The following is a 23,001-nucleotide window of genomic DNA, read 5'->3' as shown; positions in this document are numbered from 1 at the left end:
TCAATGTGTGGTTGCCTCTCACATGCCCCGTACTGGGACCGGACCTGGCCCACAACCCAGGCATGTGCCCTGACTGGGAATCAAACCGGTGACCCTTCGGTTTGCAGGCCAGTGCTCAATTCAACTGAGCTACACCAGCCAGGGCATAGTTTCATTCCTTTTAGGTAAATAATCTAAAAGTTGAATTTCTAAATCATATGGTATGTATATGTTTAATTTTATAAAAAACTGCCAAACTTTTCCCCAAAACGATTGTTCCATTTTCTCCTCCCATCAGCAATATATTCGTGTTCTCCACTAGTTACTCCACATCCTCATCAGTGTTAGCTGTTATCAGACTTAAATTTTAGCCATCCTCGTGGGTATGTAGTTGTACCTTATTGTGGTTTTAATTGGTGTTTCCCTGATGGCTAATATCATTGAGTATCTTTTCATGTGCTTTTTGGGCATTTGTGTGTGTGTGTGTGTACATATATATATATGTTTTTTTTAAGTACCTGTTCAAATCTTTTGATAACATTTTAAAAATAAACAAATATATATTTACTTTTTGATCTGGTAGTTTCATTTTTGTAGAACTGAAAGTAGCAAAATACAGTGGATAGGCCAGGAATAGGGAACAAAGCATATGCCTTCAGTGGGAAAGAGGCTGAGTGAACTGGCCATGCCACGGGTTACTATGTGACCATATGAATGAAATGCACTAGGGCTCTACCCAGAAACTTTGAGGACTTTCATCAGGTGAGGTTGATGAGAAAAGCAAGATGATAAGAAGGGTGTAATAGTGTATCAATTTTGCAACACAGATGATGACCAAAAATACCTATCTCTAGCTTTTTTTCTCTCTCTCTAAATAGAATTATACAAATAGGAAGAAAATTAAGAAAGGACACACCAGGTTGTTAAACTGGTTAGTTAGTACTTAGCACATAGTAAGATGTCAATAAATAGAAACGCAAAGAAAGTTGGGTTGTATTCCCATTTGTTAATGATTAACTTCTGAGAACAGGAGATGGAATCTAAAAACAGACTGACTTTGGGATTCATCAGTAAAAATGGGTCTGATATTTGACATTTTAGAAACAACCTATCAAATGATCTGTGTTTTGTAACTTTTTTTTTTTTTTTTTTTTTTTTAAGAAAGGGATCACTGGGATGATAAGATCAGGGATAGTGCATCTAATTTGGTAGTGACTTGTGCCTGTGGAAACATGGGCAGGGTCAGCTCGACAGGGATCCACTGACAACTTACTGGGAAGGGACACCCTCTGTTCAGCAATGCTTCTCCTGTGTTACTCAGTGGCTTCCTAGGACATACAAGGTAGAGAATTCTTCAAATTCTGGTAGTACAAGCCATCTTCTCTTTATTCTTTATTTATTCTTTTCTCCAATTTTACCCCCAGGATCATGTATATGAACTTCTCAACACCATTGATGCCTGCCAGTGCCATTTTGATATTGTAAGATTCTTTGCAATTCTCTGCTATCCACAGAAAAATGTCTCAGTTGGGACTGTGTGGGGTGGGATGGGACCAGGGGAATAGCTATTCCTCCAGGACTATCTGATATATAATATATTGTAACATATATACAAAAGTAGGTTTACAGTTGTGAGTACATGATAGCTTATTCTTATATTATTATTATTAATTTTATATTATTTATTTGTATTGCAACTACAAACCTACTTTTGCCCATACCTGTATATAATGAATGAATGGTGACTTATTCCAGGACTATATTCTTTCATAAAAAGTGCTAAAGTTACAGTGTGTTTACAATGAAGTTACATGTGAAGCAGATCAGCAATGTGATTTATTTAATACAAACATTTCACAAAAATGTTCTTATTCCACTTCCTCCAGCCCCTAAATGCTACCTTATTTCCTTGCCTTCTTGTATCTTGATCTCACTTTTGGCCTCTGATGTTTGTTCTAATTTTCTCCTGAATTTTCAGTCCCATGAGTTCCTCCTTCTAAATAGACCCTTTCAGAGCTTATTTGGCAATGTCTGGAATGGTTGGGGGAGTAGGGATTAATTGGCCTTGCTCTTCTTGGGTTCCTATGTATTTTTCTTTTAGAGTCTCAACTTTGACTTCACTCGAAGTTACCTGGACTTGATCGTGACTTACACCTCAGTTATCTTACTTCTGTCAAGAATTGAGGACCGACGGGTACTAATTGGCGTGTACAACTGTGCCCATGAGATGCTGCACGGGCACACGTGAGTTCAGGGGATATAGGAGATGAAGGACCTTATACATGGTTCTATGAGGTGGGGGGTGGACACAAAACAAACAGATGCCATGCTTTCTCATATGAGAACTTGTAATCTACATGGCAACACAGGCAAAAAAAAGAAAGCAATTTAGAATACTTGTAAGTGCACACACCAAATGCACTTTTACATATAGTTAATTTTGAATATGTGCTAATGGGTTATCCAGTTGGCGTTGTCTCGGATTACTTTTTAATCCTGGGCTGGCTTCCCCTCTGCTTTTCAGATTATTGCAAAAGGCAAAGAAAAAAATTTTTTTAGTATTGGTAGGAATAATAGCAAGGTAAAGCCATTAGGGGTAAATAATGTATGATGATCCATTTGAAGCCAAATATAAATGGATTTTGGATTATCTGGAATTCTGTGCTCTTCCATCAATATAAATAAAAGTACTGAAGGGATGAAAAAATGAAGGCCAGAGGGATCAGAGTAGGATGTGGCACATTGTTCTATGCATGGTGTGTATTTCTGTATTTCCATGTGTCTCTGTGAATATACTTTCTCTATATGTGCATGCCTTACCCATTAGTTTTGAATGAAATATATATATCTATATATATCTCCATTCTTTTGGGTTGTATACAGATTTGGGTCTAGGCATATTACTTGATTTACAACTCATCAACATGAATTTATAGAGTACCTATTATGTGTCCAACCCTATTTTGGGTGCTTATATGGAAGACATTTTCATGGACCTGATCAAAATTATGTAGTTCTGCAGGGTGGTGGAGGAGGTGGGGAGGGGGGTTAAAGGGGATAATTTGTAATGGAAAAAATACAATAAAAATTATGTGGTCCTACCTAATCATAACTTAATATACCTGGGTTTGGAATGGATTATCATTACATGTAATTCACAGTTTAGTACAGGGGTGTCAGACTCATTTTCACCGGCGGCCACATCAGCCTCGTGGTTGCCTTCAAAGGGCCAGAATCATTTTAGAATCATGTATAAATGTAACTACTCCTTAACTGTTAAGGAGTTGAAATTGCATTCAGTCCTTTGAAGGCAACTGCAAGGCTGATGTGGCCCCCTGTGAAAATGAGTTTGGCACCCCTGGTTTATTGTGTATATCTTTGGAGGGGATAGAGAATGCCAGGCAGCCTATGCACACATCTTTATCCTATATCAAACATGAGAGTTTACATCATGGTTTAGGGAGGCCTGTGATCCTCTTTCCTCTGCCTTCTTCCAGTGACCCCAGTTATCCCCGTCTGAGTCAGATGGTCTTGGAGTATGACCATCCTCTGAAGAAGCTGACAGAGGAGTTTGGGCCTCACACAAAGGCAAGTTCCCTGACTGAGTAGTGAGTTCCTCAGGTAGAAGTACATTTTCCCCATCATTGACATTAAGGATTTATTTGTTTTCGCCCACAGGCTGTGAGTGGAGCTCTCCTCTCTTTGCATTTCCTCTTTGTCAGAAGGAACCAGGGGGCTGAGCAATGGCGCAGTGCCCAGCTTCTAAGCCTAATCAGCATCCCCCCTGCCATGATTAACCCTGCTACTTCGGACACAGTAAGTTCTTGTTTCCTCTTGGCAGTGGAGACAGTCTCTCTGCCAAGACAATCTCTGTAGAGGGTGTTTCAGGAAATAGCAGCCCTAAGAGTGCTTTAGCTCTCTTCTAGTACATGTCTATAAGTTGATTACCTCTTGTAGCTAGAAACTTTGTGGTTAGGTCCTGGCTGGGTGGGTAATTTGGTTGGTGTTTCATCCTGTGTACCAAAAGGTTGTGGGTTCAATCCCGGGTTAGGGCACATACCTATGCAGGTACAGAAGGCAACTGATTGATGTTTCTTTCTCTTTCTCTCTCTCTCCCTTTTCTCTCTCTCAAATTAATGAACATATCCTCAGGTGAGGATTTGGAAAAAAAACCCCACTGTGGTTGGGTTGGATCTTTTGTTTAGACCAGGATTAGTGTATGTCTGCCCATTGAAGGAATGTAGTAAATATTCATGGAATGAATAAAACTTAGTCATTAGGCATCCAGTCAGCCCAGTAGGAACTTGAGCATAGGCATCAATTAATTAATAAATATTTTCATTTGACTACTGTGGGCCTTAGCTTCAAAAACTTAGAGTCTCGTAGGTAAGATATACCATGTAGTCGTAGTAATACAGCTGACAGCACAAGATGTATGACAAGTGCCAAATGAGTGATTTATACTTTCAGTGGCAAAAGAATCTGAAGGAGGGAGAAATTATGAGGTCTTTTTTTCTTTTAAAGATTTAATTAATTTATTTTTAGACAGAAGGGAAGAGAGGAAGAAAGAGAAGGAGAGAAACATCAATGTGTGGTTGCCTCACGCGTGCCCCCTACTGGGGACCTGAACTGGCCCACAACCCAGGCGTGTGCCCTACTGGGAACTGAACTAGTGACTCTTTGGTTCGCAGGCTGGTGCTCAGTCCACTAAGCCACACCAGCCAGGACATCATAAGAAGGTTTTGAGTCTTGCTCTCCTGTTATTAAAGTATTTGAACTGTTGAAGGAAAGTTATGTTAAACCTTTTGTTTGTTCTGAGTTCCTCCCATGCTCTTTTCCCTTTTCTTTCCCTTACTTCACTTCCAGTGCCTCACCTCTATTGTTGGCAGGTTTCCTAGCTATTGGCTTATCAGAGTAGTGTAACCCAGCCTGGTAAAATTAATGTTGGTTTTGGTATTCACATTCTAGCTGACTGCATTAGCCTTTGGGGGAAGATCAAGTAAAATAACTGCATGACCAGCTCTGCCTCTCTTTCCACAGATGGCCTGTGAATACCTGTCTGTGGAAGTGATGGAGCGCTGGATTATCAGTACGTTTGGTGGGATTAGGTGGGCAGAGATATAGCAGCACGTTACATGGATAGCAGTTTCTGAAATCTTCCTCTGTAATGTTTTACCCACCTGCAGTTGGGTTTCTTCTCTGTCATGGGTGCCTCAACTCCAATAACCAGTGCCAGAAGCTGTGGAAGCAGTGTCTGCAGGGCTCCCTGTACATCACCCTCATTCGGGACGATGTGCTGCAGGTGCACAAAGTCACTGAGGACCTGTTTAGCAGTTTTAAAGGGTGAGACATGAGAACCAAACTCATCTTCTTTTGGGATTTTTATCCCCTCTTCACATGCTTTTTCAGTCTCCATGAGTGTCCTGAGTATGGGTGGTAAAGATTAATTCTAATTGTTGAAGAAATACTTATTGAATATTTACTATTCACCAGGCACTTCACTTTACTTACGGATACATTAATTAATAAGATAGAATAGAGGTTAAGAGCATGGACTTGAAAAACAGACTAGCTGGGTTTGAATGTTAGCTCTATGACTTACAGGCTGAGTGATCTTGGCAAGTTACCTAACTTCTCCATGCCATACCTCAGTGTCCTCATCTGTAAAATGGGGATAATAATAGTACTTCCCTGTGGCCTATCTCATAGGGTTGTTACAAGGACTGAAATAATTACTCTTTATACCAAATAGAAAATTGCCTGGTACATTGTAAGTGCCATATATGTGCTTATTAAATGGAAAAAGAATCTCTGCTCTCAAGGCTTTACAATTTGGTGGAAAATAGACAAACTGTTGTGATATAGTAGGGGATTATGATGTATAAAACACAAAGTGCTATGGAAGCATTTAGAACGACACTTAAACTGTCTTTGGAGGATCCAGAAAAACCTGGAGACAGATAGACCTGAAAAGAGTTAAACCCATGAAATGTGTGTGTGTGTCTGTATGTACATGTGTTTAAAGTTAGGGAAGATATCCGAGGCAAAGAAACTATCAAAATTTTGAGGCAAGAGAGAGCATGTCCAATGCTAAGAAATGCATGTAGCTCTCAGTGCATGGGCAGCTGTGTTACAAAGGTGTGGATGTCAAGAGACAGATTTAGAGAGGTAATTTCTGGCCTTTGTATGTCCTGTCATAGAGTTTTAAAATATTCTAAAAAGGATAGGAGGTCACTGAGTGATTTTAAACAGGGGAGTGACATGATCACATTGTATTTGCACTTTAGAAAAAAAATCACCCTGGCTCCAGTGAAGACAAGTAGAGGGAGAAAGTAGAGAGAGAGATTAATTAAGTAAATTAGAAGAACTCAAGGAGTTCTGGTATGTCAAGCTTTCTGGTATGGATTCTTGCTATTCCTTAAGATAGAGAACATGGGGATAGAAGCAAGTTTGTGGGGGAAAGATTGTGAATTCAGTTTTGAGCAGATTGAATCTGAAGTGTCTGTAGGACACTGAATATAGATGCATGTTAGACCTTTTACTTTGTGGCTCTGGAGTTTAGGAGTGAGATCTGGATTCAGACAAAGATTGGTGAAATGGTAATCAAAGGTATAGGAGTAGGTGAGATTACTCGAGGGGAGCATTAGAGTGAGAAGAGACTTGGAGAGAACCTCTAGGAATATTGATATTTAAGGGCCGGCAGAGGCAGAGGAATCAGTGAGGGGTGTTGAGAAGAAGAGGGAGAGCAGAAGTCAAGGGAAGACAGCTTACAAGACAGAAGGACTGCTTATCTGTATTAGATGGTGTTGAGAGGTCAAGTAATGTGAGGACTGAAAAATGTTTGTCGGGTTTGGCTGTATGTAAAAATGATCTTAGCACCCTTGTTATGAACAACTTCAGTTGAATGGTGAGGTTGACAATTGGGTTGTAATAGGTTTAGGAGCAAATGAGAGTTAAGGAATTTAATAAATAACTCCTTCAAGAAGTTTGACTGTGAGGGGAAGAACAGAGGGAGAGCTATAATGAGAAAGAGGTGTGGGATTAAGGAAGGGGTCAAATACCTTTATTATATTTTATAGTTACAAAACTAATATCCAGAAATGTAAAGAATACAAAATAGAAGTTGACTACAATCTCCCTCTCAGAATAGTTTGGTGTATGTCCTCCAGATGCTTGTGTTTGTATATACACATGTAAAAGTGTACATGTATTTTCAACTTTATGTAAGAATTAAAAAAAACCCAGTGGATCTACATTGTTCTGCATGATGTTCTGCAGTTTACTTTCTTTTTTTACTTAGTGTATTTTGGGTTTTTTAAAGATTTTGTTTATTTATTTTTAGAGAGGGGAAGGGAGAGCGAAAGAGAAGGAAAGAAACATCAATGTGTGGTTCCCTCTTGCACGCCCCCTACCAGGGACCAGGCCCACAATCCAGACATGTGCCCTGACTGGGAATCAAACCAACGACCCTTTGGTTCACAGGCTGGCACTCAATCCACTGAGCCACGCCAGCCAGGACTTAGTATATTTTGGGTATCTTTGCATAGTCTTTAGAGACTTATCTTATTCTTTTTAACAGTTGAATAATATTCCATTTAAAAAAAGATTTTATTTCTTTTTAGAGAGTGGGGAAGGGAGGGGGGGGAACATTAATTGGTTGCCTCTCACATGCCCCCAACTGGGGACCTGGGCCACGACCCAGGCATGTGCCCTGACTGGGAATGAAACTGGTGACCTCTCAATTCTCAAGCTGGCACTCAATCCACTGAGCCACACCATCCAGGGCAGAATAATATTTCATTTTGTGCTTGTAACATAATTTATTTACCCAGTCCCTTATTGATGGACATTTGAAATGTTTCTACTCTTAAAAAAATTACAAACAATGCTGTAATGAACGTCCCTAGACATATGTCTTTGAACATTTCTATGTTCAAAGGGTAAATTCTCAGAACTGGAATTTCTGGAGTAAAGACATATTTCAAATTTGAATAGCTTACTAAATTGCTCTCTAAACATATATTATTTACAGTCTATTTGAACACTTATTCTTTATACTCTCAACAACTGGATATTATCATAAAAGAAATCGTTGCCAGAATTAAGAGACAGTTAGTATAAGGTTAATAATTTGAAGTTATAGAAAGTAGATTTGGATCTATATCTATATAGATCTGTCTGTATTTATACACCTAGATAGGTCAAGATACAAAGAAAAACTTTCTAAAGATTACCAGTTCTGAGGAATTGAAGGGATGTTTGAAGAGTGTTCAGTTCCTCTTCACTAAGTACAATAAGTAATATATGAGATTTATAGTTTAAGGAGTCTTTGACATAAGTGATATAATTTGATCTTCATGACACTTATAATCAGGTCAAGTATTAATGTCTTTTAAAATAAATGACAAAATGGAAACTCAGTCTAAATGTCACTCATTTAAGAGTTGGAATTAGGAAATAATTCCAGATATTTCAGATCTTAATCCTGTCTCTTTCCATTGTACCATGTAGAGGTTGAAATAATTATTTGCCAGTGGAGTTGAATCCTGATTTAATTAAGATACTTTCCAACTCTAAATGTCTCCGACTGGCAATCGATAAGGGAGTGGTTTGGAGAAGGGAAATGAAAGATTGTGAAGTCTGACTAATGAGGTGGCAACAGTGATGCAGGACAAGAGAAGACAGATGTAAGGAACAAAGAGAGCTAAGAGCTTAAGCTAGTGTGGGATTTTTGAGCGTGGCTTACTGATAGGAAGAAAGAGATATTGTGAGGAAAGTTAAGTACTATAGACAGACCACAAACAATGGAAAGGCCATTTAATTTGGTGATTCCAAAGTTCCCATTCACCTTCGAGAGAGCAATTTGTTTAGTGTCAAAGGCCTGTGAGATTCAAGGATCAGTGAAAGATGAAGTAAAAAGAGCATAGGTGTCTCTTTGGAGGAGTTTGGTGGTGTAGGAGAATGGCCAAAGTTTAGTAGATTGTCTTGGTCAAGCAAGGATCTTTTTAGAGTAAGGGAGGCTTTGAACTTACTTGTTGGGAGAAGAAGATAAACCAGTGGAGAGGGAGAGATTTAAATGACAAAGGGATAACTGATAAAGTTAAATTCTAAGAGGTGGGGGTTGGGAAGGGGACCCAAGGTAGAGCTGAAGTAATTCTTTTACTTGAGAGCAGGGTTTGTGTCATATTTATTTATATACTGCTGGTTTTTTTTTTATATACTGCTGTTTTTATCTCCCTCAAATCTGGAAGAGTACTTTGGCTTGAAGTTGTCAAGGCAGGAGCACAGGACAAGAAGTCTCCTCCTAGCTTTGCCATTAAAACCCTATTTGACCCCAAGTTATTTCCCCCTAGGTATTTTCTTCATTTGTAAAATAATGAAGAAAACTGAATGATCTCTAAGCTCTATGAGTCTCTTATTAATAGGCCAGGGTAAAAGTAGGGTTTTGAAAAACCCTGATAATGAGGGCTGTCCATGCCCCCTAGACTGTAGTTTGGAATCTCTGAGGACTTGGAGGGTGGGACAAGGCCTTTAACCAGTGGTATGGCCCAACCTACTGTGCTTATGTCAATCCTCAGGTATGGCAAGCGAGTGGCAGACATAAAGGAAAGCAAGGAACATGCAGTTGCAAACAGGTAAAGGTGGGGAATGGGTTCTCCAACAAAGGGTGGAATAGGAATCTCTCCTAAACCTTGTTCTCACCTAAGCCACCCCTGGTTTCTGTACAGCCTTACTGTCTCAACCCAAGAACTTGCTGCTGCTCTCCAGATTCTTGTATTTTCTTACAAAGTCTAACTATTGCATTGAACCTTCCTCTGCCTGACACCCCTTCCTAAATGCAGCTCTTTTCTGTGCTGCCTTTGGAGGACTTTTAAGGGTGGGAGAGGCCATGTTCTTGTTTTCACTTTTTTTCCCTTAGTGGCCAGTTCCACTGTCAGAGACGCCAATTCCTGCGGATGGCAGTGAAGGAGCTAGAGACTGTGTTAACTGATGAACCAGGACTGTTGGGTCCCAAGGTAAGAGAAAGAAATGATGGGAGGAGGATGATGATGAAAGACTCTATTTGGGGAGTGACTTGGCATTCGCAGGGTTTTGCATTTCTGAGTCTTCTGATATCTATTTGTATATGTATATACTAATTCCCTTGAATCTTATTGCAGTATCCCAAACTTCTTGTATCTCTTTTTTGGGCACTATCATAGTATATCATGTATTTTAGCTATTTGTGTACTTATCCTCTCCTTGAGTGTAAACTAATTGAAGATAGCTTGCTTTTTAAAAATCACATAGATGCCTAGTAAATATTTCTAAAACTTAATTTGATAGGGAGGAAAGAGGATTGACTGTGAGCTAATGTCAACATATGAACATGTCTGATTTTGTGTCACACAGTTTTTTTGTGGGTCTCTGTGTTTATTGGGCACTATTGTTGGCTACACAATTATATCCATATACATATTATCATGATAGCTTTGTCTGTGCTTTGAAATCCATTTTTAAAGCTGAAAATTCTCATAGTCCCTGTCCTCTCCTTAGGCTCTGTATGCTTTCATGGCCCTCTCCTTCATTCGTGATGAGGTCACCTGGCTGGTTCGCCACTCAGAAAATGTCACCAAGACAAAGACACCTGAGGACTACACTGACTCGTTAGTACTCGACATGGTTAAAAAATCTTGACCTTAAATGGACTGGAAAAAGGGGCAGGGAGGCATCAAGTGAGCTTAGGAGGTCTCAATTTCTGCCCTGTTATCATTGTCTTTGTCTCAGTTCATATTTCTAGTTTCATACATCTCTCTGTTCTCATCATCAACTTTGTAGGAGCATTGCAGAACTGCTTTTCTTGTTGGAGGAGATCAGGGCTCTGGTCCGAAGACACATCAAAGTGATACAGCAATACCACCTTCAGTACTTGGCCAGATTTGATGCTCTTGTGCTCAGTGACATCATTCAAGTATGTTTAGTTGATTGATTATACTTTGGAAATTTTAGGGTGATCCCTGGTCATTTCCCCTGGGGAATACTCTGTCTAAATCTCAAAAAGCTTGCTTTCCCCCTCTACATTTGTTAAAAGAAAAAAAAAAGACTAATCATCTCAGCAGTCCTCCCCTCTGCCCTAGGGTGAAGCTACAGAGAAATAGGAGAGAAAAATAAAGAGAAATTAGGTGTTAGCATGGCAGGGAACCCAGGAAGTTTCCTCCATCTTTTGCTTGGCTCTTTCTATCTGTTTGTGGCATTAGCAATTCTTTCTACTTTCACACACTGACTAAACCTTGTGGTCCGCATGCAATAGAGCTGGTTCTGGGAGGGTAAAACCTGCAAACTGCATTCAGCTGCTACACTAATGGAAGAAACTGCTGCGGCCGGGAAGATAAAGAGTTGCCAAGCTAAGGGTCATAGGAACAGGGATGAACAAGAAGCATACGTCTTCTTCCTCCCACCATCCACTCTCTTGAGTGCTTCTCTTTGTAGAACCCAACAGGGAACCAGAGGGTGAAGCAGATGTGGTCTGCAGAGTCCCTGCCCCAGCACCACACAGCAGAGTGCAGAAGGATGGGCATGAGCTGAGAGACAATTGTTGAATAAATGGTGCACTATTTAAAGTTTAAAATCTGCCAAAATATTTTGCATTTAACATATACATAGTAAATGTGTAAAGAAATGCATGGGAAAACCTATGCCCACTTGATAGTAACTCCAGTTTCTTTCTTAGAACCTGTCCGTGTGTCCTGAGGAAGAGTCCATTATCATGTCCTCATTCGTCAGTGCTCTCTCCTCTCTGAATCTCAAACAAGGTAACTGAAGGGAAGTAGAGGAGGCAGGGTATATGTGAGGGTGAACATAGTTTTTTTTTTTTTTTTTTCTCTAGAAATATTGATCTCTTGAGCCAGGAAATGGGACAAGATGACCTGAAGAGTATCTACCATTCTATGTAGTTGGATATAGAATGCTGCTTTATTATTTCCTTTTAATCTTCTGCTTTTCTTGCAGTTGATAATGGAGAGAAATTTGAATTCTCTGGATTGAGGCTGGACTGGTTCCGTCTACAGGTAAGTCTGTTCTTATTAATGGTTCCCCATTCTCCAGTTCTTCCTCCTCCACAATCCCTTCTTTTTATTTTTAATCTCCTAAACTATGTTATATGGCATGATTCAACATTGAAAAGTGTTATTTGGACAGGAAAAACCACAGCCAAACTTTAGCCCTGTGGCTGGTTTTATTTTTCATTTATCTTGCTTTTCTCTGCCCTTTTCCCAACTCCAACCACAGGCATATACCAGTGTGGCTAAGGCTCCCCTGCACCTGCATGAGAACCCTGACTTAGCCAAGGTGATGAACCTCATTGTCTTTCACTCCCGAATGCTGGACTCAGTAGAGAAAATGCTGGTGGAAACTTCTGACTTGTCTACTTTCTGGTATGTCCTGATTCAGAGCTCTTCATCAGTCTACCTGATCTCTTGCACGGCATCTGTGGATGACTGCAGTTGGCCCAGACTGATGGAAAGTTCTTGTTTTCTTTGAGATCTCCTTAAAGGCAGATGCTCAAACTCCACAGCTTATTCATTTCAGCTTCTACTAAGTGATAGGAATGTGAAGTTGATTCCCTTTTGTTTGTTGCTTTCTTTAGGAAAACCATTTGGATTTTACACAGCCTTCCCTTATCTGGGATAATTCATTAATATACCTTTTTCCTTACTGTTATCTTTGGAACCTTTTTTTATTCTTTGGACATTGTGATTTAGAAAAGATATGCAAAACTTGTGGGTTTAGTGGGGAGAACTGAAAATAATCTAGAGGGCTGGAGAATAGGGCCTTTAGAGAATAAAAATTAGTTTGTGTTCTGTAGTATCATTCAGCATTTATTATGTAACCACTGTTGTTAATAACAAATGACACAGAATGTTGTCTCTGCTTTCTGCATTTAGTGTAGAAGGGGAGAGAAAACACCCATGTGTGAAAGGGACAGCAACATAATTCTTGCAAATGTAAGAGGATGTAGAAAGAGTGCATGATGTTGAGAGGATGTAGGGTTGAGGAAAGAGCAGTCTCATGGAAATAATCTGAGAAAATTTTCTGGAGCCTGAGTGTCCAATTTTGGGAGCAATGTGGATTAGTAGTACTGAAATACTTCTAAATTAAGAGGAATGGCCCAAATCATGCAGTGGTTCTGAGGGAGGCAAATTTTTGTTTTGTCCTCCAAATAGCAAATCACAAAACAGTGAAAAGGAAGAAATATAAAAGTCTGAAAGAATTAAATTTCTTGACTTCCTATCTACCTTAAGGGTAGGAAAATTATGAAGGGAGTGGTGAATATCAACAAATATTTGTTGAAAGAATGAGTATTTTCTCCACCTCAAAGTGACCGGATCCTAAACCCTGGTTTTAAGTATCCTTCCCTTTACCCTGCAGTTTTCATCTCCGTACTTTTGAGAAGATGTTCACTATGACCCTGGAGGAACCCTCGATGTTGCGTTATGCCATTGCCTTCCCCCTGATTTGTTCTCATTTTGTTCACTGCATTCATGAGATGTGCCCAGAGGAGGTAGGTACCCTGAACTCCAAATCCTGTCACCTCTAATCACCTCTCATTCATATTCCTTCAAGACACAATTCCAGCCCTGGCTGGTGTGGCTCCGTGGATTGAGTGCTGGCCTGCAAACCATAACGGTTGCTGGTTCGATTCCCAGTCAGGGCACATGCCTGGGTTGTGGGCCAGGCCCCCAGTAGGAGGTGTGCGAGAGGCAACCACCCACTGATGTTTCTCTCCCTCTCTTTCTCCCTTCCTTCCCGTCTCTCTAAAAATAAATAAAATCTTTTAAAAAAATTAAAAAACAAAGATACAATTCCAAGGGTTGATTTTGGTCCCAAGAAGGGCACACACATAGGTATGTGATATGAGTCCCTCAGTGTCACAGCATTATGTGGACTATGTCCTCTCTCTGGGTCTCGGGTTCTTTTTCTGTAGGTGGATAGTTCAGGCTAGAGATGCAGAATGGTATTATGAGGAAGAAGTGGCTGTCTTGGTGATGATAATTTTTTCTGTGGTTCTTCTTTCCCAAAGTACCCCCACCTGAAGAACCATGGCCTTCATCATTGCAACTCCTTCCTGGAAGAGTTGGCCAAACAGACCAGTAACTGTGTCCTGGAGATCTGTGCTGAGCAGCGAAACCTGAGTGAGCAGGTAGGCTCAGTCCTCTCTCTGCTGGACTTTCCCCTTTGCCACCCCTCTGTGCCTTTTCCTCTACCTACCTTTGTTTTCCTTTCAACTTTCAAGTTCTTTAGACACTTTCTCATAAGTAGGGCTAGAGCTTTGGTGTACTTGAGTTTATGGGAGGATTCTTTGCTTACTATAGTCCCTTAAGTCTTTACTCCCTTAGGGACTAGGTAGAGGTGTCTAAAAATACTTATTTGAACAGCTGCACTCCAACAAATTCTGTGTTGTCATTTGAAGAATTCTGAGAGATGAGTCAACTTTCTCATTTACTTCTCTTCTTCCTGGCCTGTGCACATATACTTGGACAGTGGCCCCCAGATCACCAGTCTTGTCTCACCTTTCTTTCTGTCCGCACCCTAATCTGTGGCTGTCTGAACATTTTTAGACACCTCCTCTGTGTTTATCCTCAGGGCTGCTTTCTTGTTTTTGTCTGCTTGTTTTCCCCTCCTCAGCCCTCCCTTGACTGACTCATAGCACCTGGCATGATTAGCTCAACCTAAATTTCAGAAAATTTGAAAATGAGGGACTTGTTCTGCTGTTGCCCTGGAGTCTTTCAGGTTGCCCAGACTACTCACCCCTTCCTGGGTTTGAGTCAGGCTTTGAAGCAACTTTGGTAGAAGGGGAGCCTGGTTGTGTGTGTACATATGCACAATTATATTATTAAGTAACCTTTCCATTTTCTTATTTGTAAAATGGGGCTAAAAATAGTTTCTTCATAGAGGTATCATAAAGATTAAATGAAATAAAGTATGTTACATATTTGTTATACAACTCTCAATAGAGGTTAGCTGTTAGATTATTTGGTATTTACTGGGTACTAAGGTTTTGGGATGGGGTCCTGGAAGGAAGGTACACAGTCCCTGCCCTAGGGGAGTGTCCCAGTTTAAGGAAAAAAGGAGTAAAAACACATGTTTGAAAGATAGTTAAATAATTAATGCAAGAAAGTACATATGTGGATATATTCATCATTCAGTTTGAATATCTACTACATGCAAGGGACACAGTTTTGCTCAGTTGTGAATCACAGATGACTAAAACATGTGAGCAATTGTTTTCGCACACACCGGAACTTTTGCAATCAAATGAATATTGGCCCTTTCAAAGTTATCATTTTGAATAAATAATTTGTGATGTTGCCATTACTAATGGAATTACATTTTCCGGCATTACTCTCAGACAGTTTTGACCACAGACACTTTCTCATAATTTCAAGGTTGAAACATCTTTGTCCATCAAGGTAGACCTGATTTTTTGGAAACAGTAAGAGTTTGGACTTAAAAAAACAAAGTGTGATTATAAAGTAACAAAATCAGTTTTCTATGGCTTTTATGCTGCTCTGAGAGTAATTCCAAACGAGGAGTTTCCAGATATGCTCTCTATACATGCTCAACAGCATTTTACTAAAAGGAGAGAATTTTGAGGTGATTACCTTGAAGGACATACCTGAAATATGTAAGGTCTACCTTAGATTTTCTGTATGGCTAACTGGGGCATCTGGGGGGAAGAGAAGAGATGCAGAATTGATGTAAACTAGCTAGCAAGAAAACATGATATCTTATTTCAAAAAAGCAGATGAAAGAAAAGGAGTAGAGAGAGCTGGCCATGTTGTGAGCTTTGAGTCTTTGGTGGCTGTGGTAGTGTGGTAACTGTCTCCACAGACAGAATATGAAGGAATGTAGCAGGTGAAATGGTGGTTCCATACCAGCAAAAAACAACTGTCTTTCAGGTTGGAAGACCTTAGTAGTGCAGTTGAGTGGAGCTCTTAGACTGTATCCTTTTTACTTGAATTTTCCCATTAGGAAAGACTCTCTTTCAGGATGTGGGTGGGAAATTGATGATCTGATCCCCCAAAGACACTGCCATATTGAGACTTTGAGCCTAAACACAGGGAGATATTTAACAAAAACCAAAAGAGGTGAGCACTTTGCAAATAGGCCCCCATTAGAGAAAGAGATACTGGAAGGTAAGAGAGAGAAAGGCAGAAAGACAAAAGGACAGGCAATCATGGAGGAACCTTTTTATAACTGTTAATAGGGGCTACTTGGCAGTTTTAGGAACTAATCTCATTTCTCCATTCACGGGTGTTTGTTTCTAAAGCTTCTGCCTAAGCACTGTGCCACTACTATCAGCAAGGCCAAGAACAAGAAAACTGTGAAGCAGAGGCAGACTCCTAAAAAAGGAGAACCTGAGCGGGACAAGCCAGGAGCTGAAAGTCACCGGAAGAATCGCAGCATTGTCACCAAGTGAGAATCTGGGCCCTAGAGGGCCAGCTGGGCACTACATCAAAGGAAGGAGAATGGGGAAGAGGGAATGTGATATAGCAAAAGAATGCAGAAGTGGTGGTGGCGAATGACAGATATGGAAAAGCACTTAAATGTGAATTTTCTGCTTTGCCTTTGTATACTTTGCATACAGTCTCAACGTACACTGTTTTAGGCTGAGTGTTCCTAGAAGATGAAAGGGGTCTGAAGGTCATGGCCAACACATCCCTCCCAGATAATAGCAGGCACTGCCAGACCCATAATCAAGGCTCATTTTACTTTCTCAATTTTATGCAGCATGGACAAGCTACATGTAAACTTGACAGAATTGGCACTGACAATGAATCATGTATTCAGCTTCTCTGTATTTGAACACACTATCTTCCCTTCTGAGTATCTCAGCAGCCATCTGGAGTCCAGACTCAACAGGTATCACTCTTTCTTTGTCTCCTATGTTTGTATAGCGTGGTCACTGTCAAAGTTGGTTTCCATTAGATTCATCTTGGCAGTCATGCTGCACCCTGGAGAACCTGGTGCCGTCAACCTGGCATAGGTTCCCAAGCATCTCTATTAAAAACAAATAAACAAAAAAGAACCCCAAACCTCTACAGGTGGTTTTGATGAACAACCAGAGTTCATCACCATTGGTTTAGTAGAATGAGTGGAGCCTTTGCAGTCAGCAGAACCGTGCTGAGATCCTGGCCATTCACTAAGGCACTTGAGTACGTTATTCAACTTGTTTGGGCCTTAGTTTCCTACCCTGTGCAATAAGGATAATAATATTTACCTTAAAGAGAGATAATTAGGAATTATGTGTAATTGAGAATTGGTAGATAATTAAAGATTAAAATGAGTGCAAAGTTCCTGACATACATATGTATGATAGGCCTCCGTAAAATAGATTCTCTTCCCTCCATTTTGCCCCTCATTCCATTGTCCCTAAAGTAGGAGGAACATTCCTTATATTGGAAGGGGCACTATAGTCAGAAATTAGGGGCACGAGGGGAAGAATTATTGTGAATAATCCCTAGTCTTCTATGTTTTATTTGGGAATATGTAATATATCCACTAATTCATTCAATAAATATTTATTGAACAAGCTGTGTGTGTAGCAGTGTTCTAGTAGAAGCTGTTAATACATCAGTATACAAAACATAAAGTCCACTGCCTCCAAAAGTTACCTTCTAGTGAGGAATCTAGATGAACAAAATAAAGTAGAATATATGCTAGATTAGATAGTGATAAGTGCTAATCAAAAAAAAAAAAAAGCAGGAAAGGGAGATAGGAAATGTGTGTGTGTGTTGGTGTGTTGCAGTTTTACATAGAGAGGCCAGGTAAGGCCTGCTTGAGAAAGTGACATTTCAGTAAATTCCTGAAGGAAGTGAGGAAGCCAATCATGTGACTGAAAGAACAGTCTAAACAGAGGAAACAGCAAGTGCAAAGGTTCTGAGGTGGAAACTTGCCTGGTATGTTCAGGGAACGTGGAGGAGACCAGTGAAGCTGGAGTAGAATGAATGAGGGGGAGACTGGTAGGACATGAGGTTAGAGAAGTTGCAGGAGTGACATGCTGTCCAGATGCTCATGTGTCGTTGTGAGGACTTTGGCTTTTACTCTGAGTTAGATAGGGAGTCTCGCAGGGTTTGAGCAGAGCAGTACAAGATTTCACTCCATATTTCAATAGGCTCACTCTGGATGCACTGAGAGGGCAGGGACAGAAGCAGGGAGAGTGGTCAGGAGTCTGTGTTTTCATTGTAGGAGATGCACGCTTATTTTTCAACTAGGTTTTTGCTTTGTGACAGTAAATTTAGTTTGTTTTCATTCTATACACTAGCTAATGGAAAGAAGTATCTTGGGTCCATAGATACCCTCAAGGAGATGACAAGTTGATAATTGTCCATGTTATAAACCTTCAGAAGCTGGCAGTGTTTTCTAGGCCTTGGAGCAGCATGGGTGTGATGTTCTAGTTTTCTTCGAATATCTCTAAGACTTTATTCACAGGCATCATTATTCCTAAAGCCCCAATGTCGGCCTAGAGATTTGGCATCAATGAAAATTCTAAAATAGGCTAGGTTTGGCCTGAGTCTGCCCCTTTTGTATTATTTTTCCTCAGGTGGTTTCTCTTCTCTCTTCCTTTTTCTATGGGGAGGAGGCCCTTCTGTTCCCTTTGTCTCCCCTGCCATAAACATATTTCCTAAAACAAAACCAAAAAGCTCCCCAAACATCTGTGGCTTTAGGAAGAATCTGATTAATTCATTCCTATTGAGGTGCAAATGACTGACGTAGGCTTTGGCAAAATGGGATGTTTCCCCTTACCCTTTCAACAAGGAAAAAAGCCTCATGGGGAAGATATTTTGGAAGGAGATGGGGCTACAGTGGGAAGGGGTGTTTCTGTGTGCCTCCAAAATAATACAGTAAGTCCTCACTTAACATAGTTGATAGGGTCTGTGACTTCAAGTGAAACAACATATAAGAAAACCAATTTTACCATATGAAAAAAGAGTTAAGTTCCTATGGCATCACATCAATGTTAAATGAAAAGATCAACATTAATAAAAAGATGTTATTTGAGAACCTGCTATACAGTGTGGACGGTCCTCCCATGTTCTCTAGGGATGGCTACAGCTGCATGCCAGGCAAGTGTGCTCCTCCTCCAGCTCTGGCATCCCCTGGCCGCCAGGCATTGTACTGCACTTCCAAGGATTTCTAGGTGTGGTTTCCTATTTCTGACCATGGTTGGAACTAATTCTTTCCAAGGAGAAAAGACAAAATACTGTCCCTGAGAATGCGGGTGGTATGAACCCTCAGGTAGAATTAGATGATATTTGGGAGCCCAGGTCTTTTACCACCTGATCTAATTTCTCCAGAGGAGGCAGAAGAGCACAGTGGTTAGGAATCAGTGTTATTGGATTTAAGCCCCAGCTCTGCCAATTGCCAGCTGTGCGGTCTTCACAGAAAATAAGTGACTTACTCTCTCTGTGTCTCAGTTTCTTCATCTGTAAAATGGGGATAATAATTGTACCTATGTTTTTGGGTTGCTATGAGGTTTAAATGAAATAATGCATGTAGTAAAATCATAGCACAGCATCTGGAACACAGTGTAAATGTGAGAACTGTGACTACGTTTACCATTATGGTTTTTAATTATGATTTTTGTCACCCAGAGCCATTGTGTGGCTGGCTGGCTACAATGCCACAACCCAGGAGATTGCAAGACCGTCTGAGCTATTGGCTGGAGTCAAAGCATACATCAATTTCATACAGTCACTGGCCCAGTTTTTGGGTGCAGATGTTTCCAGGGTCATCCGCAACGCCCTTCTGCAGCAGACACAGCCACTGGACTCAAGCGGGGAACAGACCATCACCACTCTCTACACAAATTGGTCAGTGTTGCTTATCTTCAGTCTGCCTTACCTCTTTGTTAGCATTTTTTCCTTAACACAGCAGGATCCGGGCCCAGGCATTTTAGCTCCCCGGGTTACAGTCCCTCAAATGAAGGCTTGTTTCTGCCTGAGGACTGGAGCAATAAGCTGGGGCACCTTCTGTCCACCTTGAGGTTTCTTTCTAATCTTCCCTGTAACATCCACTGACCTACTCTGTAACAGCTTGACATTTTTCCTCTTAAGTTCTAGTTCTCAACCTTCCTTTTCTGGATTCTGTTTTAATTTCAAGTGATCTCTCTTCCACTTTTTGAAGTTCCCTTGTTTCTCTTTTCACCTAGTTTCTTCCTCTGAAAACCATTCTAACATTATCTCTCTGGAACACTATCTCTTCAACTCCAGACACGACCATTTCTCTAGCAGATTATTCTTAATAGGAAGGGGGCCACCTCCCCCAAACCAGAGCAAGTAGGAGCAATATTTCTTTTACAATTTAAGGATGTAAAAGAGCCAGATTTCTACTTCCCCAAGCCACTGGGTGGCACTCTTAGTCCAGTGTCAGCTCAGCAGGAACCCAGCTGCAAAGAACCCCCTGGGTAGCGGGGAAAGACAAAGTTTGCAAATACAAATACCTGAAGTTTGCAAATAAAAATACCAACAGGGACCCGAGAGGTAAGGGACCTGGGTGTTGTGGGCTAGGTGGGAATAGGGGAGGGCATGCCTCTTTAAAGGGGCAGCATTCACTTAGCTCCTCCTGCTCGCCGCCCTACTAAATCTGTAGTTTTAATGTAACATCTCTCAGTTTCAAACTTTTGAACAACTAGCTCAAATTAAAAGAAAAAAAAATCACCTTTAGTGGTTAGCTGGAGACTCCTGTAAAATCTAAGCCCAGACCTAGTGCCTGGGTGAGTGGCACGGGTTGGCCAAGGCCTCCTCTGCTGACACTGGCTGGAGGGCTTCTCAGCTTGCCCAGAGGTCAGGAGGGAATATTTTGAGACTGGATGGCTACTGTTCCTGGGGGTTCTCCCTGTCCAAGAAGTTTGACTTGAGACCCGCTTCCAAGATTCTAAGTCTTTAGTCCAACGTTCTTATTGGAGAGGTTAAGGCTAAGTATATTTCAGAGGGGCTCAATCAGTAAGAACTTTTTTTTTTGTCACCTTGGGCTTGCCTTACCTGACTGAGAAAAGCCAAGAGCAGTAGTTGGGAAAGAGCAGGGGCTGAGGGAGGGGAGTGCACACCATTACATTTGACAGCCTTGCAGATTAGAGGCAAAGCGGGATTATATTACTGCCAGCTGTTTTTGAGCCAATGTTTGGGGTGTTAACTAGGGTATTTTACCGTATTTTTTGAGTCTCTTCTCCCCACCCCAGCCTTTGTGGGGTTTCTCTTTCTGGGCCCAGTGGTAGTGGTAGGAAGAAATGACAGGGAGAAGGGATCGAACACTAATTTTCTGTGCTTTCTTGGCCAACTCTGTAGGTACCTAGAAAGTCTGCTTAGACAGGCGAGCAGTGGGACCATCATCTTCTCCCCAGCCATGCAGGCCTTCGTCAGCCTCCCCAGGGAGGAAGAGCAACACTTCAGCGCAGACGAGTTCTCTGACATCTCCGGTGAGCCCAGGGCCTGGTCACCTCACCAAGGAGCTGAGTCCTTCCCTTCAATAAAGTATCTCAGCCTATGGACCCCATCTAAATTCTCTTACCTTCCCAGAAGCTCATTACACTATCCTTACATCTCTGCTAGATTCCACTTTAGGGACCAAAAAGAAAAAAAAAAAAAGAAAGAAAAGAGAAAGAAAAAGATTCTAAGCAAGACTCAGAATTGGAGTGGCCTGCGGATTGAAGGTGGAGAGGGAAAATGAGGGGTGTTAGGATTTGGGTAGGAGCACTCAAGTCCCTGAAAGGATCTATTGTTCAAAGGATATTAAATGATTACTTTCCATCTCTACCAAGAATAAAACAGTAGGACATAAGATGAAGGGTAAAAGATAAGTGTAAGGAGAACATTCTCATGCTTGGAATTATTAAACACTCGTCTGATGTTATGGTATCCTCTTTCTTAGGGATACATTTTAGAGCCTTAACCAGTGCTTAGATTACTGCTGTTTAATAATGATGATGAAATAATAGATGGCATTTATTGTGGGCTAAGTTATCAGTGTTCTCATGTATAAACTCATTTAATCCTCACAAGAGCCTTCAGGTAGATACTCTCATCATCCCCATTTTACGGATGAGTACACTGAGACACAGAGAGTTGAAGGAGTTTGCCTGAAGTCACACATTCATAAATGGTAAAACTGGGATTTCAACTCAAGGCAGTCAAATTTCAGAACCCAGGTGCTTAATCACTATGTAGTGCTGCTTCCCAGTATACAGAAGTGCTTTTTTGTTTCAAGGAGGGTCAGGTAATAAGTGTGTAGTAAGTGAATTGGGAAGTCATTCTCTTTTGTATATTTTTAATTTTTAAAAATATTTTATTTATTTATTTTTAGAGAGAAGGGAAGTGAAGGAAAAAGAGAGGGAGAGAAACATCAACGTGTGGTTGCCTTTGGTTTGCCCTATACCAGACACCTGGCCTGCAACCCAGGCATGTGCCCTGACTAGGAATTGAACCAGTGACTCTTTGGTTTGCAGGCTGGTGCTCAATCCACTGAGCCACACCAGTCAGGGTGGGAAGCCACTCTCTTTTTAAAGAGAGCTTTAAACCATACAGATCCTTTTTCATAGATTTGTTTCACTGACTGACTTGATTGATGAACTCTCCTACTGCTTCCTCCTTCCTGTCACCTCCATATAAATCATGGCTCCTACATGGTGTCTGGGACAGGTAGGAGATGTTTCAGTGACCTGCCCGCTCCATTCTTCCCCTTCCTTGGAGGTGTTATGAAAGTCAGAGTACGCAGTTCTGTTTTCCAGCTCTGTCTTCTTCCTGTGCTATTTCTCACTTCATCACTAAGCTGACCCTATTGAAGAGTCTGCTGGAGGTTTCAGATGTCCCCTTCTCATCAATCCACCCACAAACTGTAGGCAGCATCTAAAATCAGCTTTAGGTCTTGCTGACAACTGACAAGCAGCAGGAGGTAATGCTGATTCCCCCTTCTACCACCCCCACCCCAATTTCCCTGGGTTACCATGGTAATAGGACAATACTACTCCAAAAATAGATAGATGGA

At 40.9% G+C, this 23,001-nt stretch overlaps 1 protein-coding gene across 1 annotated transcript in view; it reads left to right on the top strand.

Moving 5' to 3' along the window:
• Positions 1-23,001, top strand: part of NCKAP1L (NCK associated protein 1 like) — a 41,096-nt gene that overhangs the window by 4,902 nt on the left and 13,193 nt on the right. Inside the window, exons 4-22 of the mRNA XM_024575578.4 lie at positions 1,404-1,460; positions 2,081-2,223; positions 3,477-3,567; positions 3,658-3,795; positions 5,020-5,068; positions 5,166-5,322; positions 9,558-9,614; positions 9,899-9,995; positions 10,516-10,625; positions 10,798-10,930; positions 11,690-11,771; positions 11,968-12,026; positions 12,247-12,392; positions 13,387-13,519; positions 14,039-14,158; positions 16,289-16,434; positions 16,750-16,881; positions 19,614-19,832; positions 21,306-21,436. Coding sequence (XP_024431346.2) covers positions 1,404-1,460; positions 2,081-2,223; positions 3,477-3,567; positions 3,658-3,795; positions 5,020-5,068; positions 5,166-5,322; positions 9,558-9,614; positions 9,899-9,995; positions 10,516-10,625; positions 10,798-10,930; positions 11,690-11,771; positions 11,968-12,026; positions 12,247-12,392; positions 13,387-13,519; positions 14,039-14,158; positions 16,289-16,434; positions 16,750-16,881; positions 19,614-19,832; positions 21,306-21,436 — 2,200 coding nt within the window. The remainder of the gene's footprint in view (positions 1-1,403; positions 1,461-2,080; positions 2,224-3,476; positions 3,568-3,657; positions 3,796-5,019; positions 5,069-5,165; positions 5,323-9,557; positions 9,615-9,898; positions 9,996-10,515; positions 10,626-10,797; positions 10,931-11,689; positions 11,772-11,967; positions 12,027-12,246; positions 12,393-13,386; positions 13,520-14,038; positions 14,159-16,288; positions 16,435-16,749; positions 16,882-19,613; positions 19,833-21,305; positions 21,437-23,001) is intronic.

Source organism: Desmodus rotundus, chromosome 3 (assembly GCF_022682495.2).
Source record: "Desmodus rotundus isolate HL8 chromosome 3, HLdesRot8A.1, whole genome shotgun sequence".
NCBI classification, from domain to species: Eukaryota; Metazoa; Chordata; class Mammalia; order Chiroptera; family Phyllostomidae; genus Desmodus; species Desmodus rotundus.
The sequence above is the reverse complement of the archived record's forward strand: the minus strand, read 5'-3'. Positions and strand labels throughout refer to the sequence as shown.